General features: G+C 56.5%; 2 protein-coding genes across 6 annotated transcripts in view; both read right to left on the reverse strand.

Moving 5' to 3' along the window:
• Positions 1-31: 31 nt before the first annotated feature.
• PRR7 (proline rich 7, synaptic) lies at positions 32-1,442 on the reverse strand. The gene is made up of 2 exons (XM_072756499.1): positions 755-1,442; positions 32-581 (listed from the first exon to the last, which is right to left on the reverse strand). The coding sequence occupies exons 1-2, from the start codon at positions 1,173-1,175 to the stop codon at positions 184-186; spliced, it is 819 nt and encodes a 272-aa protein (XP_072612600.1). The 5' UTR covers positions 1,176-1,442; the 3' UTR covers positions 32-183.
• Positions 1,443-14,413: 12,971 nt separating this feature from the next.
• The window catches only part of GRK6 (G protein-coupled receptor kinase 6), a 29,995-nt gene continuing 26,703 nt past the window's right edge, over positions 14,414-17,705 (reverse strand). For 2 of the 5 annotated variants that reach the window (XM_072756496.1, XM_026006226.2), the window contains 3 exons: positions 16,438-16,575; positions 16,221-16,355; positions 14,414-15,548 (listed from right to left, as the gene is read on the reverse strand). In XM_072756496.1, coding sequence (XP_072612597.1) covers positions 15,477-15,548; positions 16,221-16,355; positions 16,438-16,575 — 345 coding nt within the window. In that variant the 3' untranslated portion in view covers positions 14,414-15,476. Of the gene's footprint in view, positions 16,029-16,220; positions 16,356-16,437; positions 16,576-17,705 lie in introns of all 5 variants that reach the window. The other 3 variants (XM_072756497.1, XM_026006234.2, XM_072756498.1) reach the window with 2 other exon arrangements.

Here is a 17,705-nt window from a genome sequence, read left to right on the forward strand (position 1 = left end):
CAAGCAGTGGGTGCCCCTCCTCTTGTACCAAACCAGATCACACACCTTTATTATCCTCAAAATGTAACAAACGGGGTAAGAAATCCCTCCCTCCCCACCCCCCACCCCCCGTCCAAGGGAAGCATTTAAAAAGCCCCGCAGTCAGGCCATGAGTCCGCGGGTGGGGCGCCAGAGGGCGCCCCTCTATACGGCTGTAGTCCTCCCGAACAAGGGGATGGAGACCGGCAGGCGCCAAGCTCCATGCTCCAGCGGCTCGCGGCTGCTGAGCTCCGAGTCGGTCCAGCTTGGGAAGACCCGGCGGCCGCGGTCGGCTTGCAGACAGAGCGCAGGGCAGGGTGGCGCGGGCCGTGGAGCGCTGGGCAGGTGCAGCGCCGACGTGTAGCCCCGGTCCAGGAAAAGTGGCTTGTAGCTGGGCGGCGGCTGCTCTTGCTTCTCCGCGCTGTCGCGGCGGCTCAGGAAGGGAGTGACGATCTTGCGGTAGAGGCCGCGCGTGTCCGTGAGCACCTCACTGTAGGGCGGCGGCGGCTCGGCCATCAGCACCGCCTCTTCGTAGCACGGTGGCTTGGACATGTCCGATTCCGCTGCAGGGTGGGGAGCGGTGCGAGGCGTGAGGCCACCCGTCCCCGGCCTCCCGCGGAGGCCTCCGACAGCCGCCAAGCACAGCCCGCCCCCCCCGCCCCCCGCAAGCCTCCTGCCCAGCAGCGCTCCCGCCCACCCTGGGGCCCACGCTGCCCTCGCGGAGGCCCGCACTCACCTTGGCGCGGGTAGCTCCAGGGCCGCGGCGGCACCGGGAGGTGCACCGGGGGCGGGTGCGGGAGCGCGTGGTGCGGGTGCGCGTGCGGGTGCGGGTGCGCGTGCGGCTGCGCCGGCCCGTGGTGCAGCAGCGGGTGGACGTGCACGTGCTGATGCGCGTGCGCCGGCGCCTCGAGGCGGCCGCGCTGAGGCGGGGGCGGCGGCGCCAGGCCCGGGGGGCTCCCGGCCAGGCTGCCCTCGAGCTCCAGCGGCTCCAGCTCGAGGGCGCGCAGGTTCTGCTCACGTAGTCGCTCCTCCTGGCGCCGTTTGAGGCGGCGGCGCAGGAAGCTGCAGAAGCAGCAGAGTAGGACGATGAGACCCCAGATGAGCCAGAACCCGGCGAAGCACGTGAGGAACGTGTAGGTGCCCTGGGACATCACCATGGCGGCGGCGGGTCCTCGGTTGCTTCACTAGACACTCGGCTCCTCTACTCGGCTGCGGGCCCGCGCCACGCTCCCGGGCGCCGCCAGTGTCGCTCGGGGACCTGCGGCCGGGGGCTGCCCGCGGCGGGGCTCACGTCGTGCGCGCGCCGGCGGGGGGCAGCAGCAGCGGCGCCCGCTCCTTCCCATGGCGCCGGCGGGCGCGGGGCGGGCCTCACCCGGGGCCGCGCGGGACCTGCAGGGCAGACGCGGGGCGCGGTGAAGGCGCGCTCCAGCCCCGGGCGACTCCCCTGCCCGCGCCCGCGCCCTGCGCAGTTCCGGGGAAGCCTCCTCTGCGGGAACCCCCGCACTCCCCGGGGCGGTGACGTCACCGAGGATGACGTCACACCCCGAGGGTTCCCCGGTAGGGTTTTCCCGGATCTGAGCCCCGGCCGCCGCCGCCGCTGGGCCGAGGGGACTCCGGGCCGGCCAGCAGGGGGCGCGCGAAAGCCAGACTCAGCCTCGGCACCGGAGGTTCAACACCCCAGAGGGTACCCCAGTTCGGAAGGGGTTCCAGAGGCGGGTGGTTAACCCCTGGGCGCTGAAGAGCGTCCCGGGGCGGTTGCTGTGCGACGGGGAAAAGGTGGCCCACCTCCTACAGCCCTACTAGCAGCCCACCGACGCCCGGCTTCAGCCCAGCGCGTGCGCCGCCGCCAGGCAGCCCCCGACGCTCTAGGCCCTCTAGGCCCGTACCCGCGCTTCCCCCCGGGCCGCCCCAAGCCAGGAACATCCAGGCGCGCACTGCGGCCTCGCGGCCGTCATCGCTCTGGGAGAAGGGGCTCAGGCGGCGCTTCGGGCTGGGGCTGGTACGGTACCGCGGCCGCCCCCGTCTGCGCCGCACCGCCCGCGGGGCGTGGGCCGTTCCGTCTTCTCCTTTCCTCTGGGCCCCTGCGCCCATCAGATCCCAGCTCAGCCTCGGGTTCCCCAGCCTCCGACCAACTGGCAGCCCCACTTGGCCCTACTGCTCTAGGTCCTGTGTGCCTTACTGCTTCCTCTCAATCCCTTTCCGTTTTTGCAGAAGGTAGGAAAAGGAGCTCGTCTGCTACTGTATCACCTGGTCTTTCATCACTCCAGATGGGCACGTCTAGTTCTGCCTCCTCCTCACCACAGCCAGGGTTTAGAAGGGAACCTTGTATCCTAAAATGTATGTAGGAGGGAACCCTGACTGCGGAGTGAGGAGTGGCAGGCGCGACTGTTCGGCACCCCCTCGAACAGAAGTGTGCCCTTCATGAATGTCCTAACTACCCAGGTCTTTCGCATACAAACCCTTTGGGGTAACTGCTGTTATTCCTATTTTACAGATGAGGCAGGGAGCAGTTAGCTGTGTAATTGGCAGATGGCAGTGCTTTAATTTGAACCCAAGCCTGGCCACAAAACCCTGGCCAGGGGTGGAAGTGCTGCTACTTGAGCTATCTTGTGGGCCTCTACCACCAGCCTCATGGACCCGCCCCCCCCCCCCCCCCCACACACACACACACTTCCTCAGCAAGTCCAGTGCACAACATTAGGTCTGGGGGCAATGTTGGCTCCACATCAAGCTGTCTCAGACTGTTCTGGTAGCAAGCTGGGGGGAAGCCAGGCCAGGGGCCACCCCACACTTCTCCCCAGATGGCTCCTGTCTGATTCTGTGGCTGCCTTGTGCCATGTGCCACTTGGTCCCTGTGCCAGTCCCTTTCTCCTGGGCCTGTGTTCCAGAACAGACAATGGTAAGAACAATAGCTCCACCCGCCCCCTCCACAACCCTGCCATGAGGCTGCCATGGCGACGCAGCCAGATAAAAACACGATGCTGCCAGTCACCGGGAGTTAATTAAATCTGTTGTTCTCCTTTTCCTGAGCCCACAGGAATTTTCAGGAATGCTCTGAGAAGGCTGGCACTAACTAGGGGGCCCCTTGGCCTGCACAGCAGGAACAGCTCCAGATCAGAAAAGGTACTTCTGAGGTTGGAGGTGATGGAGTTTAGCTGAATTAGAAATAGGAATCCCTGGGTGGCTCAGTGGTTTAGCACCTGCCTTCGGCCCAGGGCGTGATCTTGGAGTCCCCGGATCGAGTCCCACATCAGGCTCCCTGCATAGAGCCTGCTTCCCCCCGTGCCTGTGTCTGCCTGTGTCTCTGCCTCTCTCTCTCTTCTGTGTCTTTCATGAATAAATAAATAAAATCTTTAAAAAAAGAGAAAGAGATAGAAATACCTGCCAAGAACTGTCTACTGCATGTCAGGCCTTGTTCTAGGCACTTTCCATTCAGAATCTCGTGTGCTATATAATACTACCTGCTCAGGCCCATTTGATAAATTAGGAGACAAGCTCAGACAGAGAAATGATTTGCCCCAGGTCACACAGCTAATAAAGGGAGGAACTAGGTTTTAGCCTGAGTCTATATCCAAAGTCTGTCACAATTATTTTCCCTTATGTGGCCCCTGAGATGTAAATGAAGAGCCTGGTGCATGTGAGCACTTTGAACATGAGGACTTGGCAGCAATGGAGACACTGGGTCAACTGGCCAACTTGTAGCCAAAACACACCTTCCTGTTCCTTCCCAGCAAGACCCTGGCCTCCAGCCCTCAGGTCAAGAATAGGAAAAGGCAGGGATCCCTGGGTGGCGCAGCGGTTTGGCGCCTGCCTTTGGCCCAGGGCACGATCCTGGAGACCCGGGATCGAATCCCACATCAGGCTCCCGGTGCATGGAGCCTGCTTCTCCTCTGCCTGTGTCTCTGCCTCTCTCTCTCTCTCTGTGACTATCATAAATAAAAAAAAAAAAAAAATTAAAAAAAAAATTAAAAAAAAAAAGAATAGGAAAAGGCTATAGGGTGAATGGAGAAACAGGAATGGCAGCTCCAAGGTCAACAAGGAACAAAGGACACTCTCTGCCCTGAGTGGCCTAGCTCAGCTGACTGGGCATTAAAGGTGAATGGGTGGCAGGCCACATGCAAGACCCTTTAGGTGCTAATGTGGCTCCTCAGCCAGGAGGCAAGAACCATTGCCATATTGTACACTTTAGGCCGCTGCAGGTCTGAGAGAGGTAGGCTCTCTGATGTCACACTGGTACCAATAACCAATTTGAGTGGGCAGGGGTTTGATGCTAAACTCCCTCCTGGGTTATTATTTCACTCAGTGGTGCTCTGGCAGGTCAGAGGACGTGGGTCCTGCCTGAGGCCTTCTTCCTGACTTTGTCTAGCCCACAGGAATTGCTCAGTACGTCTCATCTAATCCACAGCAGGTGCTCAATACATAAATGTCAAGAGAGACATTCAGACCTTTCCAGAAGCTCTTCCTAACAGGCCAGGCTTCTTTAAGTTTCCTGCATATTCTGTGCATGCTCTTGCCTGTGTCTGGGGAGCCCTCTGCAGACTCTGCCTGCAGCTTCTTACTCACAGCTATATACCCTTCCCCAACCCCTCCAGACTGTCCAGAGCAAATACTGCACTTGTCCAACTCCAATTGTGTGCTAGGGGTGGTGCCTCCAGATGGCCTCATCCTTAAATCTGCCATTTTATGATTTGTTTCTTCATTCTGTTTTCTTACCTTCTTACAGGTTATCTGAACATTTTTTAGGATTCCATCTGGATTTATTTGAATTTGTGAGTGTATTAGTTTGGTTTTCTTAGGCCACACACTCACTAGTTTAGCAGGGGGACAAAAACAAGACCCCAGGGGGTGAGTTTCTTAACTCCTATGATGCCAGCTTCCTCATCAATGACCATGGTGACGACTGAGCTAGTTTTTCATGCAAAGGATTTAGCTTTAGTGCTAAGATGGTGGCTTCTGAGCTGGAGATACAAAGATGTGTGTGTCCTTAAGGCACGCCATCACAAATCATTCTCAGGCATCCTACAAAGGAGGTTAGCATTCCTCCCATTTGACAGATGAGGGCACTTGGCTCAAAAGGATTAAATGATGGGACGCCTGGGTGACTCAGTGGTTTAGCGCCTGTCTTAGACCCAGGGCGTGATCCTGGAGTCCCGGGATCGAGTCCCACATTGGGCTCCCTGCATAGAGCCTGCTTTGCTCTCTGCCTGTGTCTCTGCCTCTCTGTGTCTTTCATGAATAAATAAATCTTTTTTTTTTTTTTTAAGGGATTAAATGATACCCACGGTCACACAGATTTCTTATTCTGGGGCCTGGTGCAGTGCTGTGGGCACCTACCACATTGCTCCTCTGCAGGAAGAACTCCAGTCCCAGGACTCCAGTCCTAGACCCTAAAGATTTACTAGAGCTTTTATCTCAGTAAAGGGCCCACCAATCACTCCATCCACTAAATCCGTGCTTTTTATGGGGCACTTGGGTGGCTCAGTCGGTTAAGCATCCTATTCTTGATTTCCAGGTTATGATCTCAGGGACATGAGAGCCCCACACTGGGCTCTGCTTGAGATTCCCTCTCTCCCTCTGTCCCTCCCCTTGCCCACACACTCTAAAATAAATAAAATCTTTCTTTTAAAAAAACCAAATCCTGGGGTGCCTGGGTGGCTCAGCGGTTGAGTGCCTTCGGCTTAGGGCCTGCTCCCACGGTCCCAGGATCGAGTCCCACATCGGGCTCCTTACATGAAGCCAGCTTCTACCTCTGTCTATGTCTCTGCCTCTCTCTCTCTCTCTCTCTCTCATGAATGAATGGATGAATAAATAAAATCTTTTTAAAAAGATAAATTCTGTTCTTTTTACCTTTGTCCACTTCCTTTGGTCCCCCTGCCACTGCCTTGGCCCAGCTACCATCATCTCTCACCTGGGCCCCTATACCACCCTCACCACTGCTCTCTCTCCTTCCATACTCTGTGCTGCCCAGCCTACCCACTTTCCACATTGCCTATTCCCCCTAGGCCTTCTCCTGCCTGAGCCCTCTAGCAACTCCCCACCTCTTCAGGAGGCAGCCCTGCTCTTTATGACAGTTTAGACAGGTGCCTCTCAAACTTGAATGAGCATCAGAGCCACAGAGAGGACTTGTTCAAACAGAGTGCTGGGCTCTGCTCCCAGTGTTTGCTTCAGTAGGTCTGGGTTTGGACCTGAGTGTTTGCTTTTCTAACAAATACCCAGCGGATACTGATGTTGTGGTCCAGAGAGCACACTTTGAGAACTGACCTAGATCATGGCTTCTGGGAGAAGTTCCTGCCAAGGCCTCTTCAGCCTCCCCTCACACTGCTCTTCCCACTGTAACCAGCCTGTGTTCCCATCCTCAGCTACTGAGAGTCCCACTTTCTTTCCCCGAGGGGCCTACACCACGGCCTCAAAGCTCTTGCCCCCACACTACTTATTACTCAGCTTCATGGCCTGTCACTTTGCTGGACACATCAACTCTAGGACACCTCACTCCCCAGGGCTCGATGAGAAGCCCAGGGATGTGACAGTGTGCTGTAGCTGCCTGTGTGCAACTGCAGAGGTGGCATCTGTCTTGTCATCTGGCATGCAACAGCTCCAAAATCCTTTAGGGTGACTGGAGATATCCAGTTCCCTGTTTGGTCTTCTAGCTGTAGGACAGGGAACACCTCAAGAGCTAGGTCTGCATCCCATTTCACTCCTGGGAAATGTCAGCCATTCACCAAAAAATCACCGAGAGAGAAGCCATTACCCAGCTGTTGGCCCTCACAGGGTGGTTTATAAATGAGATGAGGATCCATATATTCATGTGAATAAGAGGAAATGGAGGCATTTGTCAGGGGCTCTCAAGTGGACAGAGGGAATCCGAGACAGCAGGGGCTCTGGGTCATAAGGTTCCCTGGATATAAGGCCAGAACTGCTGATCAAGTGAAAGGACAGGGACTCAGAGCAGGGGATAGCAGAGGGAGGGAGAATGTGGTATACAGAGTGAGTATGAGGTGGGAGAAATTACTACTAACCTGCATACCCAGCACAAGCCAGGCCCACTGCTGGTCTCTTCACAGTCATTATCTCAGGGACACCTAGAAGGTGGCTGCTGCCACCCCACTGTACAGATTAGGAGCTGAGGCCGGTTCAGGCCCACATTGCCAGGAGGTTGTGAAGCCCAGGTGACTGCAAAGTGCACTGTCCTGGCAGGAAGGGCATTTCAGGCAGGCATTGGTAGCAATTTTATACTCCTTCCAGACCATAACATGAAGTGAGGCCAGAGAGGACTGCTGCCACAGTCCACCAGGCATAGAGCTGACCAGAGCCTCATTTCCAGCTAAGCCAAAGTACTGGCTTGGCACTCTTGCCTACAGGTAGCACCTCTGTAACCAACCCTGGCACTGGGCCAGGAACCCAGGGCTTAGAAACTGCAAACAGGACAACAGAGACTGGGGTTGCAGAGAGTTTGTGGGCAGAGAGGCCCTATGTGGCTCAGTGTCTACTGTACTCCTCTCTGTCCTTCCTAGGGAGTTGGCCACAGCTCAGGTGCTGGGGGGGAGGTGAGGATGCCCTCTTCTGAGAGGCAGCATGGTGTAACACACAGAGCACTGTGGGGAGAGCCCAGGGTGCAAATCCTGCTTCTGCCTTGATCAGGCTGTGTGGCCCCCGTCCCAGCTGTTCCCATGCCCGAGGTGAAGTTTCTTTGCCTGTAAAACAAGGATGATGAGATCTGCCTAGCATTGCCAAGGGAGGAGCAAAACTGATGAAGTGAAAATACTTTAAGACTGGTGTACACAGCCACACGTGACAAACCAAATGCCAGCACTTTGCAGCCCCAAGAGGCTCAAATATGGAAACCAGCCCATGGCACTACATCTACACTACAAGGGGAGTGGCCCAGCAAAAACTGCCATCACTTTACCATGGACCAGAGGTCATGGCCTTGTGATTCTCAAGCTGGACACGGTTCATGGTCATGTTTTGTTGCCCCACAGTCAATTTTTTTAAATACTCTGATTAGGGCAGCCCAGGTGGCTCAGCGGTTTAGCACCACCTTTAGCCCAGGGTGTGATCCTGGGGACCCGGGATGGAGTCCCGTGTCAGGCTCCCTTCATGGAGCCTGCTTCTCCCTCTGCCTGTGTCTCTGCCTCTCTTTCTATGTCTCTCATGAAAAAATAAATAAAATCTTTAAAAAATAAAATAAAATAAAATACTCTGATTAGTCGCCAAATTTAAAACCCAGGAGATTTTACATAAAAGTCTGAATTCCTTGTTCATCTTAAAAATTATCTGCTCGGGGGATCCCTGGGTGGCGCAGCGGTTTAGCGCCTGCCTTTGGCCCAGGGCGTGATCCTGGAGATCCGGGATCGAATCCCACATCGGGCTCCCGGTGCATGGAGCCTGCTTCTCCCTCTGCCTGTGTCTCTGCCTCTCTCTCTCTCTCTCTCTCTGTGACTATAATACATAAATAAAAAAAAAATTAAAAAATTAAAAAAAAAATTACCTGCTCATTCCAAGTCCACATTCTCACGTGGCGACATAGACAGTAGCTGAGTAGTTCCTGGCCTACCTCACTCGTTCCATTGCTCGCAGGGCCCTAGAGGCATTTGGGTTTCTACTCCCTGAGCTACAGTAAGCACTCAGAGCAGCCAGCACTACATGGACTCATCTTTGCTGAATTCTACCACAGCCAAGGCTGCAAGCTGATCAGGCCACAGAGCCCCAAAATCAAGAACCAGGGCCTTGGGGGTTTCCCAGGTAACTGAGGTAGCCCTCACTGCTCAGGTTCACCCAGAGAAAGAAAATGGAGCCAGCCTAGCAGCATCACAGTCCTGTAGAGCGTCTGGGTGAGCAAGAATCTAGCTGATTTTGCTGGAAGAGGGAAAGGTGTACTAGGGCTTGAAAGACATAGGAATTTCCTCACTGGAAGAATATGAAAGAAAGTCAAGAATGCTCCTCTGTAAGGCCCTATGGTTGTTCTCTGTGGTCACAAGAGATGGTGTGTGGCAGGCAGAGAGCAGCTGTGCCAGTAGAGAAGCGATCACTGGAAACCTAGCTCCACCACTTAACTGGTTGTATGACCTTGGGGAAATTAACATTACCTCCCTGAGCCTCAGGAGTCTTCATCTCTAAAATGGGGATAATAAACTTACCTTGCAGATCCTTGAAAGGAACAGGGAACAATAGACATCCTTGAAAGGAGTAGGGGACAATGGACGCAGAACACTCAACAGAGGTCTCACACAGAGCAGGGACAGAATGAAAGGAGCCTGTGAATAATTCCAAAGGGACCCCTGCCTGCAGGAGGGAGACTCAGGACTGACTCAGGGCAGCACTCATCTAAGGGCATCTTATGTCAAGGCCTCAAATGTCTGAGGTTATGGTCATCTCTGGTGCCCAGGACACTTTGCTGGATGGGAAAAGAAACCCAAGGGTGGTTGTGGTCGCTGGATGTTGAGTCTAAGGTCTGCGATTGGAGGTTGGCATCTGCTGAGTCAGGTCTGGGAGAGCTGGCAGGAGGACCATTTCTCTCCCAGCACCCTGCCGCTTCGGGCTGGGGGAGGTTGGGAGAGGAGCCAGAGGTCATCTCCTCTGATTCAGCGGCCACTCTCCTCTCAGAGGAGCTCCCCTGGAGGACAGAGCATCTCCATGTGGTGCTGGCCTGCCTGCCGGCCAACCTGCATGCCACCCAGCACAGTCTGGGCTTTGTGCTCAGACAAGAGACACTTGTGATCCAGACAATGGGCCAGGGCGCTCCCATTTGGCTTCCCTGGGTCAGCAATGTCCTTGCCTCTGCTCCTGCCCACTCTGCTCCCACCACTCCCGGGAGAATGGGGGCTTGGAACGTGGAGCAGAAACCCACAACCGGTCCTAGCCACGGCCGGGCACATGCCCTGACCATGAGGAGCAGGGATGTGAGCTTCTTTCTTCTCCCTCGGTAAGGGACATCGCCTCTGTGGCACCCAACTTGGGTCAGGCCGTTTCGCTGGCCTGGCGAGTGGGGTAGTGGGGGGGGGGTGTTGGGGCGCAGACGCTGGACGCTGGACCCAGCCTCCAAGCCGCCTCCTCCTCCTCCCGAGGCTGGGCCGCCCCCACGTTTGCAGCCACCCCAGGAGCCCTGCTGCGACGACTGCAGCCACGTGGGAGCTAGCTCGTGCCCACGGGGCCGCTCGCCCCCCACCCCCATCCTCGACGAGCTGTGGAGGCAGGCACGCCCAGACTGGCGACGCTACCCCCACCGCTCAAGGGGGAGTCCCCGCACCCCCCTGCGCCCCTAGGCTGTGGCCCCGCTCGGGGTGGGGGAGGAGTGGGAGGGGGCGTCGCCGCCCGCAGCAGCGTTGCCGGGGAGCGCAACCCCGTTGCTGTGGCAACCGTTTCCAAGCGAGCCGGTGGCGGCTCGCGCCCGGCTTTGGCTCCGTCGCTCACTGGCGCCCTCCCGCTCTCTTCCTCCCTCCCTCCCTTCCTCCCTCCCTCCAGACAGGCTGGGGGAGGGGCTGGCCGGGCGGGGGTCCGGGGCGGCGACCCGGGGCCTGAGCGCGGAGCGGCCCGCGGGGAGGGGCTCAGCCCCGGGTCATCTTCCTCCCGCCTCCGGGCCCGCCCGCCGCCGCCGCCGCCGCGGTACTCACGGGCCCAGGCATCCTCCTCGCGCTCGTCCTCCTGGCTCGGGGCGAGTGGCGCGGGCCCCGCGGACGGAGCCCCCGGCCCGGGGAGGCGGCGGCGGCGCCGGGGAGCTGACTGTGGCGGCGAAGGCGGCTGCGGGCGCTGGGCTGGAGCCGGGGGCGCGCGCACGGGCTCGTACACGGCGCGTACCGGCCCGGCGTGCGCGCCGCGGCAGCCGGCAGAGGCCCCCCCAGCCCACTCGCCGCCGAGGTGTCCTGGGAGCGGAAGGCGGAGGACCCGGCGCCCACCTGCTGCGCAGCGCACAGACTCGCTCGCGGGGCGCCGGGCGCACCCGGCCCGGGGAATGCACGCGCCGCGCCGCGCCGCACCGCTCCTGGCAGCAGGCTGGCCGGACGGGGGCACGCCCGCCGACGGGGCGGGGAGGGGTACAGTCGGCCGAGTGCACGGGTTGCTCAAAGCGAGCAGCCGTCAGAGCCCCTGACACACACTCATACACAGTTCAACCCGGGAAGCACACACATGTTCACGCCCGGCCACAACCCGAGAGGCACTGCACACATGCGGTGGGCAACAGTTGGGGCAGGCAGGCACCCCAGCGTTGTTCTAACTCACCAAATGTGGCCCCCTCCCAACTTACAACCCCTCCCAGTGTGTCCCCAGGGAACATACATCACCACAGGTCTACTAAGAAGTAACACGGGAAGAATGCAGTCCTGGATCCATAGCCGAGGCCTTCACGGACCCTGTTCATCCCCAGGGAATAGGGGTGACTCCTAGTAAGGGCCCCACTGTCTTCGCTAAGTCAATAATCTGGCTGTCCATCGGTCTCTCTTAATTGGGTTCTGTTTCCAGTCTAATTTTTCTATCACGCTTATGGTGATCTTCCAAAAAACACCACCACCACATCAGCGGGGACATTTTGGTTTGCAAGTGACAGAACCCCAAAACAAATAGTAGGCTTGGGCCCAAAGGTGTTCGACACATGTAACTGATAAGTTCAAAGGTAAATTTTAGCTGTGATCACAATTGGTTCCAGGTGTCCCAACAATGGTATCAGACGTGTATCTGTTCTCTCCACCCTGCTTTCTTCTGTTTGCATCATTCTTGAAAATTCCCAGGTGGTGGCAAGGACAACACCCACAGCTCTAGGCTTATATCCTGCCACCCAACCCCAAAGAAGAGAACCTCAATTCTTTCCTAGTAGTTCTAAGCAAGCCCCCAAAAGACTATTTTTGAACTCATTTTGGCTTAGTGTCACATCAGTGAATCAATCCAGTTGGTCATGCCGGGAGAGAGAAAATATGTTCAGCTACCCAGTAGCCATTTCCTTTTCTTTGGATACAAGCACCCTATTTCATCAGGGGGACTCACTGCACCCCATGGGTGCCATCATGCTGGACCTGTGAACCCAAGTGCCCAGCTCCCTCCATGCACAGTGAGCAGATTTCCAGCTGGGCCTTTTGTGCTCCTTGGGTTTGCAGTAAGGTTCAGTGATGCAGACACAAACATGGCTGTAGCATCTTACTCCTGGGGATAATACCCTAATGAGAATGGGGTCTGTGACTAAGACCCTGGAGGTGTCCCAGTTCTGGTTCTTCCTATCATGTTTCCCCATATCCTTGTAACACTCTAAGTTAGTTGAAGGACAGTTCCATCACTTGCAACCAAAGATCTCTAACAGCCTCACCAGAGTCACTCTGGGTGTATATGTATGCAGCACGTGCAAACCCAGCCCCATCAAAACCACGTGGACTGAGACAGGAGGTTCCCCAAAGTAAACATGGGGTGATTTTTGTACATACTAGGCAGACATCCCAACACAACCAGTTGAAATCCTTTAGGGACATCCCTGCCTTTTAGATGGGGCCCCACATCCTTAACATGGCTTTCAAAGCCCTACGTGGTGCTCATAGACTTGGCTCCAGTCGTTCCCTTCACCCACCCATCATCACCCACCCCACCCCAAGTTATCCTAAACCACCAGAGGCCCTAGACCATCCATCTGGCTCCTCTATCCAGGTACTTCTGGTTCTGTCTCCTGGAGGGAACCAATTCTGAGACTTTTGTGGCCAAGAGGACTCCCTGCTTGGTGTTGTCCTCCAGCCCCAGTCCCTCAGCATTCGCAGCCCACTAGCTCTAGAATCATGTCTGCGACAGTGCTGATTACACTGGGGCTTACCTGTTCCCATTTCTGTCTCCCTACCAGACTGAGCTCCAAACAGGCAGGGGTCCTGTCTCCATTTGGGTCCCCAGCTCCCACCATAGAGATGAACTCCCTAAGTAAGAGCTTTAAGGTAAACTGGACTATAGCCAACCAGTTCCCTGGGTGCCCACCTAACCCACGGGGGGAGCTTGGTGGGAGGTCTTGACCCACTTGCAGGTGGAGTGCTCTAGGGACCTATTGGTCCAACTGGTCCCCACTCGCCCTTGTACACCTGCTCAGGGCTAGGCTTTGACCAACTGACACCTAACTGCCCTCCCACCAAAACGGAAGGGCAAATGAACCTCAGGCCCCAACACTACTCATTATAGGTAGGATCCGGCTTCATCTTCAGCTGGCTTCCTTGCTACCATGCAATAGCCGCTCACCAGCTGGAAGACCTTGGGCATGGCCCTCTCTGGTTCCTCTTGTTAACAGAAGCAGCAGCACATGCTCCACATACCATCAAGAGCTGGGCCACCACCACAGGGGCCCCTTTCACTAAGTCAGTGCTTACAGCCTTCTGGCTGCCCTTGAGACAGCCGTCAGCTTGGCACCCAGCACCCAATCCTCTAATTGGCAAGGGTCCTGTCAGTGACACAGGGGCAAAGGGAGGTGATTGGCTGTTTTCATGGATTCTCACAGTTGCCCTGTGAAGTGATGGGTATCACACCCATCTTTCTCAACAAGGGAAGGGCCTGTGCAAAGCCAGCTTGAAAAGTGGCCCGGCTGAGACTTGAACCCAGAACTGCCCAACTACAAACCTCATGAGGTCCCTGTGGCATTGGAGCCAAGCCCAAAGGCAAGGAACAAACCCTTACTGTGGTTACAGAGCATCCTTGGAGGGCTGGGGGCATTGGGAGACTATGGAGTAGCAACAGGTTTATGAAGTCTAAGACACACTTGTCAATAGACTGTCATCTCCTTCGCATAGGTGGAAGGCTACGGGATGCTCCCCCAATTCCTCTGTCTCCAGGTGGATAAGTCTCTTCTAAGACCTAGCTCAACTTTCCAGAGAACCCCTGATGCCTTCATAGCTGGTCCCCACCCACCCTTGCCACAACCTAACTTCCAGCATCACCACTGTCTCATCTCTGCCTAGCCACATTTCCTGCTTCCAGGGCAGAGGGATGGCTTAATTCACTGGCCCTGGGCGGAGCACACAACAGGTGTCCAGGGGAGACAGAGTGAGCAGATGTTTCTAACAGCAGCTTCTACCTTGCTCCCCAGGCTGCTCCAAGCCCATAACCGGTCTCCAGGCCACCCTGGCCTTGGAGGGGATCCTGCCAGCTAAGTCTGCCTCCCCAAGGCAGAGCCAGACTCATGCCCTAGTGGGGACCCAGGCTTCTTCCCTCAGGCCTCTCATCCTATTTAGGAAGCTGAGAAACCCACCAGGTGAGCCCAGAGGCCACCAAAGCCTGGCTGCCCGGAGAGGCTATGCCGAGATCAGCCAGGGGGGAAGGGTCCAGGGCATGTTGGAAAAGCAGCCCCCACCAAGCCCACCTCTGATCCCTTCCCACCTCCAGCAGGGTGAGGAAAGCAGGAAGACCCCTGGAACACCAGGAGCAAGAAAGAGGCAGGCAGGGCGGCTGGCCAGGTATGTGCTCGACTGTATTCACTCAGAGACACGTGGCAGCTTACATTGGACAAAATGAGTAATAAAAATTGGCTTTAAATACGGAAAAACCAGGGCCCTGTAATCCCATGCTACCCTAACACAGGGACCAGGATGGCCATCACAATCTGGGAAGGACCAGAACTGGGGCCTGGGGTATAGGCACACACACACCTCGACCTACCCCCTTCATGCACACGTTCAATCTCTCTCTCTCTCTCTCACACATACATACCACAGGCACACACAGGGAGGGATGGATTATTGCTGGGCACACGTGTCTATTGTTAAGAGGGGAGTCTGGAATGTTTGAGAGTTGGCCAGAGACAACCTCCTCCCCCCTTCCCATGGCCCGGGCCGGGGTGTTTCTATAAGAGGTGTCTTTAGGACAGGGCCCAGCACGTGGGACAAGGCGCCCTGGGAGCTGCAAGGCAGAGGCAGACCCATCTGGGGCAGCCTGGGCAGTGGGCTGATGGGTCCCACGGCCAGCCTAGTCTCTGGTCACACTTCGGCACAGGCCTAGGGGATACAGAGGCCCCAGATCCAGCTTTGACAAGTGCTGAGAAGGGACAACATTGGACCCCAGAGGTGGTGGCCTGAGCCTGGGGCAGCAGAGGCAGGCAGGAGTCTCACTCGGAGGTCGGCGGTGGCGAGCACAGTGCTGGGGGCTCAAGGGCCTTGGCCTGTCCACGCTGGGCCCAAGGAGCCCTGAGTTTGGCAGTGGCCCCTCTGCCAGCTCCAAGGTGGGTCTTAAGAATGGTTTGGTTGCTATATACATTCGTACAAATACATAAATACAGAAAGCCCCGAGCTCCACAGACAAGAGCTGAAGGGACGCACCTTTGTCCCAGGGACAGCCCAGGCCTTGCCAAACTCAGCCAGACAGGGACTGAGGGGCAGAGGACGCTGCGGAGAGCTCCGCTGTGTTCCCCAGGCCACAACTTGCGTGGACAATGGGGAAGACCACTGTGCAAAACTGTAAACAGTGCTTGGAGTAGCTGCTACCGCCAACCACCGGTGAGGGCCTCAGGCTGGGGGCTAGAGGCGGGTGGGGAGCTCGAGGCGGGTGGGGAGCTCTTCCTCACTGTCGCTGCAGTTTCCACAGCAATCCTGGAGGGATGGGGAAGACACGGAGGGAAAGAGGCAGAGCAAGTGCCATTAGCCACTGGTGCCATCACCCAGGCTGCGGCCCTGCCAGGAGCTGCCCGGAGCCACGCTCTGGGCTGTGGGATCCCCATGAGGGGCCTGGAGCAGCAGCTCAGGCCAGACATGGGTGGACATCAGTGCAGAGGCTACTGGCAGCAGGCTGGAGTAAGAGGGTCCAGGGGGATCTCAGGCTTTGCCAGAATAAGGTCCCATCCAGACCCTCTCCCTCTGGAGATGGTGGAGGCAGAACATGGGGAGACAGATGGATAAGCAAAGCTAGCAGCTTGAAGGTGCCAGGGTGCAGGAAATGAAGTAGTTGGGGGGGGGGGGAGCGGGCACCAGACTTCTTTCGCCCACATCTTGCCTCTGCCATGGAAGGGCTGCCCGTGGCTCCCCGAGGCTGGGCAGCAAGGCCAACCCATGGGGAGCCCACACTGCTCACCTCTGGAAAGAGAAAAGAGGCCGTGAGCCCAGCCAGGGGTAGGGGACAGGCGGGAATGAGGCCAGAGACCCTGGGCACACCTGGCATGGCTGGAAGATGCCCACTCCCAGCACATGCGGGCACCAGCTCTGCCTCCCACCCACCGTCCCCTGGAGCCAGGTTAGGAGCCGAGATAGGACACCATTGGGGGTTACCTGGCGGCTGAAGAGCCTCTGCAGCAGTCCCTTCTTAGGGGGTGCAGGTGGCTGACCCTTCCAGTCCAGGTCTGGGGGAACCGAGCCATCTAGCCCAAAGACATTCAGCTCCTGGAAGCACTCGGTCTCCACCATCTGCCGAAGCACAGGCAGCTGTGAGAGCTGCCTCTGGGGCTGCTCCTCTGGAGCCCATTACACCAGCTGGGCAGGTCCTTACCTCATTCTGCCAGGGGATGGGCACACTGCCCGTGGCAAACTTCTGGTAGAAGTCCTGGTCAGTGGGTTCCAGCTCCACACCCTTAACTGTGGAAAACTGTTCAATGTCCAGAACATCCTTGCAGTAAATGGCCTGGGGCTGGTGGGGACAGAAAGAGCAGTCAGACAGGAGCAACACACACACACACCAGCATGCACACACAGCATACCTGCCCACGCATGCGGGCAGCTCAGCCCTGGAAAATAACTCCAGCCTTGGCCTGGCCGTGCCCAGACCCTTGCAGCTCTCTGATTTAGAGTCAGAAACTAGGTACCCCATGCACTTCCTAAACATGGCAGTCCCTCCTCTTTGAGTTATTTCCCCTTTGTAAACCAGGGATCATTACTAATCCTCATTGCTTCTTTTTTTTTTTTTTTTTTTTAAGATTTTATTTATTTATTCATGAGAGACACACAGAGAGAGAGAGGCAGACACAGGCAGAGGGAGAAGCAGGCTCCATGCAGGAAGCCTTATGTGGGACTCGATCCCAGAACTCTGGGATCACACCCTGAGCCAAAGACAGACGCTCAACCACTAAGCCACTCAGGCGTCCCACTCTCATTGCTTCTGACTGATGAGGCTGCGTCAAGGCCATGCCTTTCCTATCCGATAGTAGCTGACCTGCTGCAGTCAACTAGCCCCCACAGTGCTTTGGGGCATCAGTGACAGGTACCCCCTCCACCCACACATGGCTGTCTGGGGTTCCAAGTGCTGAGGTGCGTGCAGGCACAATCTTAGCTGGTTGTTTCAGCTGAACATCCCCATGCAGGAACTGGAGCTGACAGGTCCTCTGTCCCAGGATGCCCAATGGCCTGCTCCGTCTCCTCAAGCTTCATGGCCAATCAGAGGATTAGAATAGTCCTCCTAACCCCCCACACTCATGGGGCTTCTGCTGGGAGCCTACTTCACTCCAGAAGGCCAGTGTCTTTTTCTATCTTCACACTGTTTTCTAAATCCTACTATTAAGGATGTCAATTAAAACAACATCATAATGTAAGATGGTACAGCTGCTTTGGAAAACAATCTGGCATTTCCCCAAAAGGTTAAAAGTTATTAGCCAGCAATTCCAATCCTAGGTATATATCCAAGAGAAATGAAAACATTATGTCCCCACCAAATCTTGCATGTCAATGTTCATTGAATTATTCGTAATAGCCCAAAGTGAAAACAACCCCGATGTCCATCAACTGATGATAAACAAAATGTGGCATATTCATACAATGGAATAT

The sequence above is a fragment of the Vulpes vulpes genome, chromosome 4 (genome assembly GCF_048418805.1).
Source record: "Vulpes vulpes isolate BD-2025 chromosome 4, VulVul3, whole genome shotgun sequence".
Classification (NCBI taxonomy): Eukaryota; Metazoa; Chordata; class Mammalia; order Carnivora; family Canidae; genus Vulpes; species Vulpes vulpes.